The sequence below is a fragment of the Ursus maritimus genome, unplaced genomic scaffold (genome assembly GCF_017311325.1).
Source record: "Ursus maritimus isolate PB19 unplaced genomic scaffold, ASM1731132v1 scaffold_19, whole genome shotgun sequence".
NCBI lineage: Eukaryota > Metazoa > Chordata > Mammalia > Carnivora > Ursidae > Ursus > Ursus maritimus.
Genome location: NW_024424341.1, coordinates 29,775,955 through 29,790,935, shown reverse-complemented (window position 1 = coordinate 29,790,935; position 14,981 = coordinate 29,775,955). Strand labels below are relative to the sequence as shown.

The 14,981-nt window shown below is 37.7% G+C and overlaps 1 protein-coding gene across 7 annotated transcripts in view; it reads right to left on the bottom strand.

Moving 5' to 3' along the window:
- CNTNAP4 (contactin associated protein family member 4) overlaps positions 1-14,981 on the bottom strand; it is a 241,629-nt gene that overhangs the window by 51,426 nt on the left and 175,222 nt on the right. For 6 of the 7 annotated variants that reach the window (XM_008689726.2, XM_040633615.1, XM_040633618.1 and 3 more), the window contains 3 exons: positions 10,631-10,828; positions 6,382-6,538; positions 1,752-1,879 (listed from right to left, as the gene is read on the bottom strand). In XM_008689726.2, the coding sequence (XP_008687948.2) occupies positions 1,752-1,879; positions 6,382-6,538; positions 10,631-10,828 (483 nt within the window). Of the gene's footprint in view, positions 1-1,751; positions 1,880-6,381; positions 6,539-10,630; positions 10,829-14,357; positions 14,361-14,981 lie in introns of all 7 variants that reach the window. The other variant, XM_040633619.1, reaches the window with a different exon arrangement.

Genomic DNA, 14,981 nt, shown 5'->3' with positions numbered 1-14,981 from the left:
TCTATCTCAGTTGGAAAGAAAAAGCAATGTGCCTAGGGCACTGCACCTTCAGGGGTGTAGATTTCCCATACAGAGAAAAGGGGGCATTCATTGTTCTGTAACCATTGCTCTTCTGACTGACAGAATAAGAAAGAGCCCTCCACGCAGAAAACAGTCCTATGATGTCATGTGAGGATGAGCCTTAAGCCTAAAATAGATATATAAGACAAGGCCAAGGAAACTTTCAAGTACTGTTTCATTAATAACTCAGAAATTATTTAGCAGGTCTCTAAATACTTAAACTATTTGTAAAGGCATATACCTCTGCATCCCCATGGTCCCAAAAGTTTAACGTTCTGGTTTCTCAGCCTCAGCACTTTGACATTTTGGACCAGATCATTCTTTGTTGAGGACAGGCTGTCTTGCACATGGTAGGATATTTAGCAACGTTCCTCACCTCTCCCTCTAGATGCTGGTAGCATTCGACCCCCCAACAATTGTGACAGCCTAACACGTCTCCGGATATTGCCAAATGTCCCTGAGGGGGAAAACTGCCTTGCATGGAGATTCACTGGGTTAAGTGACAAGGTGCTGTATGCTCAAGTTCACGGCAGGAAGTCTGGAAGAAAGAAGCCCTAAGGGCCGGTGGCAGCGACCTCAGTCAAAGCAGATACTTCCCCCGTGACGGTGGCAAATGGAATCAGGGGGAGGAAGGAAGCCAGCCTGGGCCCCTGACAGGTTAAGAGCCAGCAGTGAAAACTGCATGTGACGTAAAGAACAATTCTCTATAGTCACAAAATCATTGTACTCCCCTGGATGCATCCTAAGTTTACAACCTCATCTCTTTGCACATAATTTTTCTCTCCATGCAATATCCTATGTCATCTTCACGTGACTGTGTGAGGTCTACTGGCAGAATGGGAAGTTTAGGGATGGTAGGTATAATGGCAGACGGTTTTTTACAAGTCTATATAAATTTTTATAGGCCAGTATCATCTTTGCTTTTTAACTAAGCAACTTCTGCTATGTATCTCCATAAATCCACTGCATTGTTAGATCATCTCCTATATTGAGCCCCTAGAATAAAATTTTATTGTAGGGTACACTTTTCACGTAAATAAATGTTTCTCCCATTTCCATTTTAAGGCCTGGAAATAACTAAAAGCATAAATAATTAAGGCATCTGTCTCCATATGTTTGGATACATATGCTCATTTCATTCCCTGCTGAAAATAAATATTTTCTGTAAAACTATATTTGAATCTTAAAATTCTGGTTTAGAGTGTTAATACACTGAATATACAAAACAGTATGTCCCATTGATTTAGAGTAAACAAGACACACAAACTGGAAAAAAAATGAGATTAAAAGTTGAAATATGTTTGATAAAACTGGCATTTGATTCTACTGATGCTCTAATTTCACCACAGGCCCAACAGTAGAAAACTCCCATTCTTCACAATTTTATGCAGCACCGAGGTTTTCCTAGTTGGATAATGGCGTGTAGAAATCTAGGAATGCTGAAATATGTTTATAAACCAATCAAATCGAGATGCTTAGTGATTTCTTTCTCTTAGAATCTGAACAAAGCTTGCCACCAAGTATTTATTACAGGGCTTTGGACTTTATAATGGTACGTTATTTGTTCACTGACTGGAAGAATTACTCCAGGCACTGCTCATGCGTTTTCACAACAGAAGTGTGATTAATTATTATGTGGTAGGAGCATGATTCTTCCTCAGCCATGTTTACAGCCCACTGCCACCACTTACTGTCTCCCCGGCAGAGCAGAGGTCCCAGTTTATAAGCTGCTTCTGAGTGCGGTCGGCCTGTGTCTGTAACCACTATCTTCCTCACCGGCAGATGTTCCTTATAAGAAAGGAATCCAGTGTCATTGGTCCTAAAAAATAGTAACAAGAACAAAATTCTTAAAATTATTCTGATTAACATAATTATAAAACAAACAATAGTCCTTATTGCATTTCAAAGCCAAGATATTCTAAGTTTGCGCATGCAAAAGAGAAAGGATCAAATCGCTCATTTGAGTGAAAATATGGCCACATTTTAATGTCTCTTGCAGATTGACTATAGTTGGTGATTTCGAAATTCAGTTGACCATTTTCTATGTTTTAAGTGGAATGGTTATAGCAAGATGATCATTTCATAATGTATGAAAGTACTGAATCACTATGTTGTACACCTGAAGGTAATATAATATTGTACATCAATTATAATTCAATAACAAAAAAGGCATAGAAAATAAATACATAAATAAATGGTTAATTACATTTAGTGTAATGACTGATATTGTGTTTTTAGATCTACCAAATTGGTATTTGTTTCTATTTTTTCCCATAGGATTTTTTGTATTTCTGCTCCCTCTCTCCTACCTCTCTTGGTTTACTCCATATTTCTTTGTATTCAATTTTATTTTTTATTCACTTTTTAGCTATATGTCTGTTTATAGTATTTTAATGTTTGCTTCAGATCCTTATAATGCATTTTTAATTCATCCACCTTAGTTAGATTTTGTGTTATATTGCTCAATATAAAATGTTAGAAGCTTACTATAGGATACTATCCTTACCCCCCCACATTCCCCCTCAACACATACCTGCTCCTTGTGTTACTGCCGCCATATATTTTAAATCTAGATGTCATAGATGTAATAATACAGTTAAACGGTAAATTTTAATTTATTTTTTAATTTAAAAAAAGAATTTAAACCCTTTTCTATTTATTGACATATTCATGATTTCCAGTGTTCTTCATTCCTTCCTAAAGATCTGAGTTTTCATCTGGCATTATTTCTCTCTAGACTACAGAATTTCTGTTAGTATTTCATACAGTGCAGTTCAGTTGGTAACAAGTTCAGCATTTGTTTAATTTGAAAAGGACTTTATTTTACCTTCATTTCTGAAATATCTATTTGTCTCATATAGAATTCTAGGTTGACATTGTTTTCTCTTTCAGTGCAGTGAAGATATTACTCCATTGTCTTCTGACCTGTGCTTCTGATGAGAAGTCAGCCTTCATTTGTATCTTTGTTCCCCTGCATGGAATGTATTCCACCAGATCTATCCAACCTGGCTGCTTTTAAAATATTTATCTTGATCATTTTTTTTTTTTGAATAATAAGCTAAGGTGTGCTTTTTTCTGTTTTCATTCTGCTTCAGATCCTCTGAATTTCTGGAATCTGTACATTGATGTTATATTATATATCTACTATGGCAAAACAAATTCTCCTACAACTCAGTGACTTAAAACAACATCTATGATCTATAGTTTCTGTGTGTCAAGAATCTGGGCATAGCTTAACAGGATGCTCTGGCTCAGAGCCCCTCCCAGGCTACAACCCAAGTGTTGGCAACAACTGCCGTCATCTCAGTGCTTGACAGGGGAAGGATCTGCTTCCAAGCTCGCTCCAGTGGTCGGTTGTTGGCAGTAGTCTGTTCCTTGCCAGTGGATGGACTGAGGGCCTTAGCTGTTCACTGGCAGTTGGCTGATGGTCACCCTCAATTCCTTGCCACCTGGGCCTCTCCCTAGGACAGCTCACAACATGGCAGATTGCTTTATCAAAACAAGAGTCAGAGAAAGAGTTGCAAGGAAAACAGAAGTCACAGTCTTTTATAACCTAATCTCAGAAGTGACTCCCATCCCTTTTATCATATTCTATTTATTTGAAGCACGTCACAAGGTGCAGCCGACACAGGGAGGAAATTTCACAATGGTGTGAATAACAGGCAGTGCGGCTCATGGAGCGCCATTTTGGAGACGTGCTACCACAGACGTTTATTAAACAAATTTGAGAAATTTCCAGTCATTGTTTTTTCAAATAGTTTTTGCCTTGTTTTATTTTTTATCCTTCAGGGACTCCAATTTCTTGCCTGTTAAATCACTGATATTTTCTCACAATCCACAGAGTTTCTGTCAATTTTTCCAATTTCCCTTCCACACCACCCACCATGTTCTTCAGATTAAACGATTTCAATTAAGTTGTGTTCAGGTTGATTGAATATTTCTTCTGCTAGATCTTATATTCAAGTCCTTCCAGTGAAGTTTTCACTTCAGATGTTGTGCTTTCCTATTCCAAAATTTATTTGCTTCTTGAATACAGTTCTCATTTATCTGCTTGGTATGCCCTCTCTTCACTTGTTGTGGTTATTTTTACTTTTAAGTCTTCAGGCATGTTTATAATAGCTGCTTTAAAGTTTTTGCCTACTAATCAAACATCAGGGTCTATTTCTAATAACTACTACTATTTTTCTTGACTTTGGATCAAATTTACACTTTTTTGGAATATGTAACAATTATTATAATGTTTTGAATATTATTGGTGATACGCTATAGAGATCTGGATTCTGTTATCATTCTCTGAAGACTTCCTTTTTTCCCCCCCAGACAGCTAAATCACAATCTTATCACAAAAAATTGTGGCGGTTTGGTTTTATATCATCTTAGGTGGGCCGGCATCAGTTTTCTTCTTAGTTATCAATCATATTCAGTTTTGGAACACAGTCTTTGCTGTGAAGACACGAACCTTCTGTCATTTCTATGGAAAGCAAGCCCGTCTCAATTAATGAGACTTAAACTCCAAATTCTGTCTCTCCTCTAGTAGTTGCCACTGAAATGTCTCTAGAGCTTGTTCAGTTTTCCAGCTGTCACTGTCTGCGTGATTCCTAGAGATCTCCCCTGTGCATGTGCAGTGCAGGGCAGCCAGGGATCTGAGTGGAGCTGACAGAGTGAACTCTGCCCAGGTAGCTTTCTTCTTTCTGGACTTCTACTCCCTCCTCAATTTTCAGTCATTTTGGCAGCCCCAAACTCTGTCCTTTGATACCTCAAGCCAAAAAAAATCTAGTATCCCCTTAGAGTCCTAACCACTTTCATGGCATGTGGTCTGGTCAGCTCCCTCATGGGAAAAGGCATGCAAGCATCTATCTCATTCACTTGGATTCCCTCCTTTCAAGGGTCCAGCTCTCCCAACCCTGGCAGTTTCTGCCTACGTTTGGTTGTTCCCCACTTTTTTCAAGTAGGTGTTTTTATACATATATTTCCTGGAATTATAAATGTATCTGAGGAAGGTTAGCTCTATGCAAGCTACTTTACCATGAACAGAATTTAATATGAGAAGTTTCAAAATCTTCCCTTTAAAAATTATTTTTGATGAATAATATGTTATAGAGGCACTGGAGAATTCTTGGTGATTAGGTTAATTTTTTTTCCAGTTAAGCATTGCTATTAGCATTTTATTTGCATTTTAAAATACACTATTATTGTATAGGCATTTTGTGTGTGTGTGTGTGTGTGTGTGTGTGAAGGCAGTAAGAAAAAGAGTGCCTTCCAAAGGATGTAGATATTCTGAAAAATTGGAGCTTGAGCAAGTAAGAGAATATTCTTCATACCAAATATGTAACACTAAAAGTATAAACATGACTCCATGTAGATACCTCCTTTTAGGGTATTCTGAAAGAATCTGGTTTTTAATATAATATACCCTTGATGTTTGCCAAATAAATACATACAGTAACACATAATTCAAAATGTGAGCTCATTTAACAACAGACTGTGTTTCTGAAATTAATGTACATTCTGTAATCAAATCAATGATTTTTGCAGCCAAACTATTAGTATTTTTAAAAATAACTCTTATGTACAGATCCAGTTGCTTAGAGATGTAAGATATGCATATGGTATGCTGAAATGTGAATAGGAAAATTGAAAAACATTTCACTTCACGAATAAATAAAATCAATGTACATTTCAACTCTAGTCTCAAATATATCTTTTTTTAAAAAATTTTCAAAGGCAAATATATACATAAGACTTCTCTTCTACTTAAAGGAATATTTCAGGCTCAGTTTTCAAATCCCTAAATGTTTTAGATTTCCTTTTTCAAGATATAATAAATAGAATATTAGTTCTTTGCAGCATGGTTTGTCCTTAAAAAAATTAAAGAGCTACATGTTCAAATAATCGTGAGAAATTCTAAGTTTACCTCTTTAAAGGTTTTATAGGCAGATTAATGAAGAAATGTGCTTTTGTAATTAATGCCTGTAAGTATATTTTGAGAATAATAGAATTCTTAATTACATTTAATTTTAAAGAGAATAATGATTGACTTACAATGAAGAGGAAACATGAAACAGATGCCTCTATTTCATCCTATTACAAAAATAAAATGTAATGATTTATTGTCCACTACCAAAAATTTCAAATAAAAAAATACTGGTCTTAACATTTAGGATTCAGATTGATTGTAACAGATTTCATCAAAACACACCTTTATCTAATTTCTTCACTGTACTAATTTGTTCAGTATCCGCCTCCCTACACTATATGCTCCTAGCGAGTCATTTTTAAAAATAAACTTTATCTTGCATAAGAAAATCATATGGAAATCACCATTCATTCCGGTCAGCATCGCAGTTGCAGTAATACTGAGAATCAATGCAGTTCCCTTCTAAGCCACAAGTACATTTTTGAGGATCAGGCAAAGAACCTCCCCAGTATGTTTGTGTTTCATTGGTTCTTCCAACCCACCAACTCAGAGGGCTTCCATCTGAAAGACAAATGTGAGAAATGTGACATCTGCTCTATACCCCATAGCCTTCCAGCCCAGGCCGTTCCCTTCCTTCCTAAATCATTCTAAAGAGTAAGAGGAGGAAAAGAAAGACTGATTTCATGCAGTGATATTCCAAACATGGCTACTGATGGCATTGCCTTAAGAAAGCTTTTAAAAAAATATTTTATTATTTAGGCTTAAATGGTCAATGTATTTTTCTTTAAGTAGGAAAGAAATCAACAGTTACTATTTAGTTCAGGCATGGTACTTAAAAATGTTTTGAGAGCAGTTCACAAATGTAATTTCTTTAAAAATAATTTTTTGAAACAAGAAGACATCAAAGTATAAGCCATAATAATTAACATATCAGGAACAAACTTGATTTGAGATCATGAAATGCCCATTAAAACATTATGGAATGTTATGGAAAGTCAGTGATTTATCCCAATATATTTATTGGCTAAAAACATATTAGCTGTTTATTAAACATCAGGCACGGTATGGCACTCCCTTGTTATGATTTAAGATCTATTTGGAAGTATGTATTTTTTTCTTCCATTTAATGGCTTGGCTATTTATTTGGAGACTACAGAAATAACACTGAAAGATCTTTATGCCTGAAGCAAACACTACACTCAAAAACAAAATTTCCCTTAGCCAAATGCATTTCTTTCTATGATGAATGTTCAGCTTCCAGCTCCTTCTCAGAGTTACGACTGAACATGATGCCAAAGAGCTAGAGCATAGAACAGACAGAACATTCAGGTGAGGAATGCAGGCCATCTGTCTTCGAAAAAAACAATAGGTAGAGAGGAAAAATCATAGTCATTTGAGAATCAGGGCATGAGAAGAGTGTGACATCAAATCACTCAGCTCCTCAAAGGTGTTAGATCATTTTTCCGTTGACTTTCAAAAGTTTTAAATTATTGCCATGAGCCCTACTGAAAATCTGGGACTTGTACTAATTTCTCCCTTACCTAAGAATGCCAATGCTTCTAACAACCCACTATTAGATCAAACCTCTAGTAATGGCAACAACCTTTCTCCCAATGTTACTATACGTACCAGCCTATATCATTCCAAAAAACTCGACTTAATTAGAAGTTTGTGTGTGGACAAAGATATTAAAGTCAAGATTTTTCATCTTTTTTTTTTAATTGCAGGATTAACTCATCAACAGAAGGTGAAACCACCTTGAAACATTAAATATATCTTTTTCAATATATTGTTTAAAACATTATGTGTTCATAGATTAAAAAGAAAATAAATCATTCCTAAATGTTGGATAATACTGTCACCTTTAAATTTCCAATCTCCCCTATAAAGTAGAAAGCACTGAATGTTTTAAAGGTACCAAGTACATTTGGTTCCCTTTAAGACTTTCTGAAGTGTCCTAAAGAATTTAAATAAGTATAAGAAAGAATGAAGAAAATCATGAGAATTTTTTTAAGTTAAAAATTAAAATTATAAGTGGCGCTTGGGTGGCTCAGTCAGTTAAGCCTCTGCCTTCAGCTCAGGTCATGATCCCAGGGCTCTGGGATCGAGCCCTGCATCGGGCTCCCTGCTCAATGGGGAGCCTGCTTCTCCCTCTCTCTCTCTGCCTGCTGCTCCCCCCTGCTTGTGCTCTCTCTCAAATAAATAAATAAAATCTTTTTAAAAAATTAAAATTATAAAATATTGGTGATCATGGTCAGACATCCCACTTCCTGTAGTTAAAATCCCAAATGACTTGAGTATCCACACTGGCCATCTTTTCAAGGGGCTGCGTCACAGCTCCACAGCTTGCTGAAAATATATTTACATACACATCCCACCTTATTCATCCACAATAATGGTACCATTATTACTTAAAACTTCGGTATCTTCAAGACCTGAAACTGTAAATTTAACTTGTCTGACACCTCCTTCCTGTTCTTCTCCATGTATTTCTTATTGTGAACTCAAAATCCAAATTGCTCTCTTTTCCAACTCAAGTTCATTCTACATGAATTCTAGCGTGATGGACCTGAGAAAAATCTGTGTATTTAACAATTACCATCATCCCTTGTTCAATGGCCTTTTCTAAAAGTTATTTTCCTTACTAGTGGCTCTCAAGCTTGGCTGAAACACCTGGGGAGTCTAAGCAAAAGATATATGGGCACCACTGGCCATGAAGGTAGGGGCTCCTTCACACTCCATATTGTCCTCTTTGTGTGGTGCTTGCTCACTCACCCTGTGAGGATTTTGTTTTCTGGTTCTTTCAGAGTTTGGCTCATTTGTGACTTTGATGTTTGTCTTCCCTTTTGTCTTTCTTTTCTAGTTAAGCAATTCCATTCATTTTGTTGCATCCCATTCATTTATCCTTCTATAATTAAGGTCTCATTCTTCTTAGACTACAATTCCATATTTGTTTACCTATGTTTTTAGATTCCAAGATCAATACTTAGCAACAATGAACAATTGAACAATCAGTTGCATACTAAACTGCTATGTTAACTATAACCGTGATGCACCAGAGAGCTGGGAAGAGAGCAGCTCACTTCAGGCACTTTATATGTGTTGTGTTATGCCATCTAGTCACTGCCACAACCCATTACTGGCCCTGTGTCCTGGAAAAGAAAGCAAGGCTGATAAAGACTCATCTATCCAAGCTCTCTACTTAGTGACAACCCTGGAATTTGAACTTACATCTCTCCCTGCTTTTAAAGCCTATGCTCTTTGCTCTATAACTATCTGATGGTCATTCAAAAATGAGATCGAGGTTTCAGGGGGATAAGATTCGAAGGGAGACCAGCAAGATGGGAAGGGTTGGTGGGGGTAAAAGGCCAAATGAGGACTTCTGAAATAGAAGAAAGAGGAAGAAAAGCAGGAGGAGGGGGTATGAAGCCAGGCAAAAGGGAGAGAATAATCTGGTTGTACTGCATGGTGGAGAGTAAGGAGAAGAGGTGCTTAACTAGGACGACAGGTTCAAATGTCATCCCAAGAGTTCAAAATCTTTCTGCTTGATCCACACGACATATGATTTCCACACATGCAATGTATGTCTTTTAAAATTCTTGTCATGCTATCCAGACCTCTCTTAAGATAACAAATAGGGGTAAACATTCACCAAGTGGCTTTATTGTGCAGATGTCTTAGAATCTTCTCTAATTTCTAAGGAAAACTATACCTTGATATTGCTGCTAGAAAACAGTGTGTTGGGGAGTGGCATGAAACTGCCATAAGCAGGGTGGGTCCAGAATATGCACTTCTGATATCCAGATAGAAGAGTCTGCTTTGGACAGACAGACAGCGAAGAGGAAGGTACTGGAGCTTCGTAAGCAGAAAAATGTCATGAAGCAGTGTTTCTTAGAGGTTAATTCCTGTCATAAAGACTAATATTTCAGAGTGCATACTGGATGGGAGGAAGGTACGGAGAGATGCCTACGGGAGGCCAGCTGGAAAGCTCCCGCAACAATTCAAGAGAGTCACTAAGGCAGAACCCGTGGGACCCAAGATATTGTCACATAATGAGATGTCCTAAAGGGAAAACAAAACCAAAAACAGAATTTAAGAGCTATCAGAAGTAGAATAAAAGAAAGACTTAAAAGAGGTTTTCTGATTCCTACTTAAACTGCTGAATAAACTGTTTCCGGCAGCCTATTCTAATTTACAATTTTACCCAGAGGCTAACTGCCAACAATCCATGAAAAAGAGTCCCACAGAATAGTCACTTTCAGAAAAGTCAGTCATATTTTCATTAGCTCTTTTGCATGATAGAACAAACCAAATATGTCACTTGCCCTTTATAAGGGACAAACACTGAGCATTCATTCATCGAGGACCAGAATGAAGCCCTTTTCTGTAGAGTTTTCTGATGAAGGCCAGGTAGAGACTCCGAAGGCAATCAAGGCTTTGAACAAAGCTCAGAGTAAACTGACCTTGTTCTTTTCTTCGGGCAAAAGCATTGCTGTGACTTCCAGACTGTGACATGTTTGCTAAGCGTACAGGGGGCATACACTCTCAGTGGCTATATGCCACCGCCCTGGCATCATCAAAATCCACGGGAGCTGGTGAGGTCAAGTGCACGGCGCAATGCACGCTGCGGGACGGATGCCTCAGTTTCCTTACCTTGTTTATTGACAAGTCGTGACTTCTTGCAGTAGTAGGTAAGCTCCTGCTCACAGTGCTCCGCAAGGTTAATTGTGGCCTGGAGCTGCTCCATGCTGGCCACATACTCGAAAAACCCAGCGTATGGGTTCTCTGGGTTAGTGTTTCTGACTCTTGTTAAGTCAGAGCCATTGTGCTGTATGACGGTCCACGCAGTTTCTTGTATGCAGAAATGGGGAAGAAAGAGAGGAGACCATCACTAGTCTGCAAAAGTTAAAATAAATAAAGAAAATCAAAATCACCTTTTATCTGAGTCAAATTTCTCTAGTCATCAAACCTCTCTGAGAGGTAGAATCAACACAAATGGATTCTTAAAATTTTTAAAATTATAGTAAAGTGATTCTTTCCCCTGAAGTTTGTACGATTGCCATGCATTTGCAGTGATTTTAGTTTATTGTTGTAGATAATTTAACCAGAAGATGTTTATGGTGAAAAATTTTAAGAAAACAAATTATTAAAATTTGTGACACGTTTCATTTCATCGAATTCAATATTCTACTTTTTAAGGATAGATCATGATTTTATTTTATTTCAGAAAAGAAAAAAAGTGGCCTATTATAAAGCATTGTTGATTATTGACACACCCTGAATTCAGAGATGTTACAATGTGAAAAAAAGGTGTATCTCTGAATTTCTAAAATATTTTAAATTACATAATGTAAGCAATGACTTTTCTAACTCTTAAAAATCATTCCTGTTACCAGCAAAAGGAAAGTCCAATTTTTTTGGCCTATATATCTCTCTCTTCAGACAACATTTAATTATGAGTGCACATCAATTTCTTTTTAAATCGAATTTTAAATATTCATTTTGGTATTGTGTGACGTGCATCGTTATGCAGGGCCACAGGAAGTTACTCCCTTGAGCTGAACACATCTGACACAACAGCAGCAACTCAACTAACACAAAAAATAAAGTACGTCTGAGTACTTACTAGAGTAATCGCCATTGACACCTGAATGTCAGTAAACATTACCATCAGAATGATTACCAAAATTATTAAATGAAATAAAAATCCTACAATGCTTGTAACAGAAGATAGACATATTGTATCTAGCCTTCAACTTCCCCAGAAATTGACTTCACATTATATTTACTGTGATAGATGCAGGCGCATGAACAGATTAATCAAAAGGCCTCTGATTTAATAGGTAAGAAACAGATTGGAAGTTGTCAAAACCCTGCTATATATACGCTGTTAAGTCACATAACTCTTCTGTATTACAGAGGACTATTCCAAATTGGAGGAAAACAGGAGGTAGAATTTCCTCCCTTCTTTTTAGCTAACACATTCATATGGGTCGGCAAATCAAAACGAGATTAGAAATTTCACTCCCACCCCTCTCCAGGTCACCAGAATTTCGAAGAGAGAGGTCTGCTAAATAAGACAGGAGACAACTTTGACAGCCTTATTGCCTTCCATGTGCACATCGTTATTTTTTTTTCTGGAAACAATAGCTGTTACTTTTATTGCTGTCTTGCATTTCGGCTCACCGTAGAGCTTTACTGGTAAATTCATTTCCTTCAAGAGGACATGATATGTAAGCTAATGGCATTAGTTATGGATGGCCAGACAGTGATATGGTATAGAGACCATCAGGATATTTGAGTTGCGGATTCGGAGTGGAATGTGAGCTTAAGGGAAGTCAGGTAAAATCTGAGCCTCCATTTCCAAATTTCGGAAAATAAAGTGGCAGAATATAGGAGACGATATTGTAGGTCTGAAATTTTCTGATGTTAGCCAATTCAACGCTGGGTATTCAAGTTTAGGATTATTAACCAGGAGAATCTGTTAGCCTCACTTCCACTGGACTCTGCTTTTATTGTTCAACAGAACATTCTTCTTTCCTTGTGGTAAATCAATGGCCTGCATGAGGAAGCTCGACTCTGGCTGAATAGCAGCCGAAGGAGCAGGACAATATACCTGCTTGAGGCCTTTGTCTCTTTGCTTTTCGGGTCACACTGAGAGGGCCCTCCCTAGCAGTTAGAATCCACTGGGTCACAATTAACACCTGATTCTAAAGCTCTTTTAAGGTGTGGTAAATTTAATCCAAGGCCCGTCCCGACAACCCTTAAAGGACAGCACATAGAAATGTTTTTCCTTTTGAAATCCTAAAATCTCAGTATTATGGTAGTTTCTGTAAGTGATTTTATTTCCTAATAAAAAGTGCTACAAAATATGAAGTTAAACAGATGCTGCATTTGTGAGATTATCTAGATTTCCAGGGCACAGCAGAGACAATGGAATCATCACAACAGGTTATGAACACTGGAAATGAGTGCCCAGCAGCCATGCTCCAGATCTCATGTGCTTTGCTAATAGGGGAATCTCTCAAAATTGTTAACCCAGGGCCTCTTTTCTGCTTTTTCAGACATGATTGCATTACCTGATGTTTAGAAATTGCAACTGTAAAGGACACAGACTTTCTTAAAATTTGTAATTCAGTATTTTGTGATTTATCCTGTGGGTCTTCTCACTAGTGTGTAGGCTCTAGGAGAAGAGTGATAGTTTCTGATTTGCTACCCACATTGTGTAGCACCCAGCACAGGGGCTTGGCACAACATGCAGAAGACATTAAAGAAATGAGGGAATAAATGAATGAATAAAAACAATGTGTCATCTAGACTGAGTACTGATCCCCTGAATTCTACAGTGCTGTGAGACTTTCAGTGCCTATAGCTGTTTTAGAACTTTGTAAATTATAAATGGGTTTGTAAACTAATAAGTCTGAAACTATGAAGGGTATGAGATGTTATCCTACTTGCAAGTTTACCAATTATCTTGCCTCCTATCTGAATTATATCCATTTATCTATATCTATACAGACAGATCTAGCTGTAGACAGATGGATGATTGAGAGCTATGCTATCAGACACGGGAGTCCCTGGATCAGGGACCATTTGCTCACAGAAAATCCTAGCAGCATCTGTTCTCTATGGCCCAGTTTCCCAGGGGCCAATACAGAAGTGCCAGTTGCACCTGTGCACGCTGGGGTTGTACCACCAGAGAGGGCACCCCCGAGGCGCCTGGTGGCTCAGTTGGTTAAGCACCTGCCTTCGGCATGGAGGCTTCTCTCTCTCCCTCTCCCCCTCCCCACCACTTATGCACGCTCTCTCTCTCAAATAAATAAAATCTTTAAAAAAAGAGAGACAGGAAACCTCCAAATTATGAGACTTATTGGTTAGAGGGGATGGCTGGCACATCTTCTCTCCCCTTCACAGCCGGAGAAAGGAATTCTGGCTCTGGTATGCAACAGATCTCTGAGAAGGGCACCAGTCCATAGGTTTTCTTCACTTTTAGAATGTAGGCAAATGCATCTGGGGGAGATAAACCTTCTAATCTCTCCAGAGAAAGTCACTATCTCTAACTTCCAAGACATATTTATATAAAATGATCCTTTAACACAGGCTTCCAGATTTATCTATTATCTATCTATCTATCTATCTATCTATCAATCATCTATCTCACTTATTTGCTTAGCAAGCAAGGCTTTGTTTCCTCACAACATGAAACTATTGTCCATACATCAGCAAATTCCACCCGGTAGAGGTTTGATGGACTCCCCTCCTCCACTACCCACTACGGAAGAAGCCAGTCCCTCTTCGTTTGCACATTAATTTCAATATCACTGATGTACAGATATGTCTGTTGCTTGGATTCTCCTTTGAACTGGTTGTAACATCTTACCAGCTTCCTCACTAATAATGTGTTAGACAAAATCTTTAAAATGTGTTTTTTAGTTTTTATTTTTATATCTGTGTAAGAGTCGTGATCTTATTTTTTTGAAAACTGTCCTTTACCCAAATGCAAAGAGGGTTAGTTGTTGCAGTAAAGGCACAGGGACATGAGTCAGGAAAGACAGCTGTAATGGGCAGAAAAATCTATGAAATTTAATAAATACACTCAAAATTGAAAGGCAGTTTGGGTCTAGTGGTGTTTCTCCCTGAAGAGATTTCTAATATATAGATTGTATGTAAAGCACCTGAGTAATTAAGAACTTGATTTATCTTCCACTGGCTGCTAATTTTTAGCATGATAACAGGGTAAAGAAAAAACATGCTGTTTAAGCAACACAGTTGCAGAGCTACTGTTCCTTCAGGATTAACAGAGAAGGGTGATGGATGTGAGTAAAAGCTGGGAGGTCAAGTAGGAAGTGCTGTGTTCAGGAAAGCCTGGGAGATGAGAGGGAAGAACAGGCAGCATTCTGGAGCAAAGCTTGATGAAACAAGGCTGCATCTGAACAATGACCCTTAGTTATTAACTCTCAGAGCTATCAAGAAGGCCTTATTGTTAAAATCCCTAAGGTAAAAA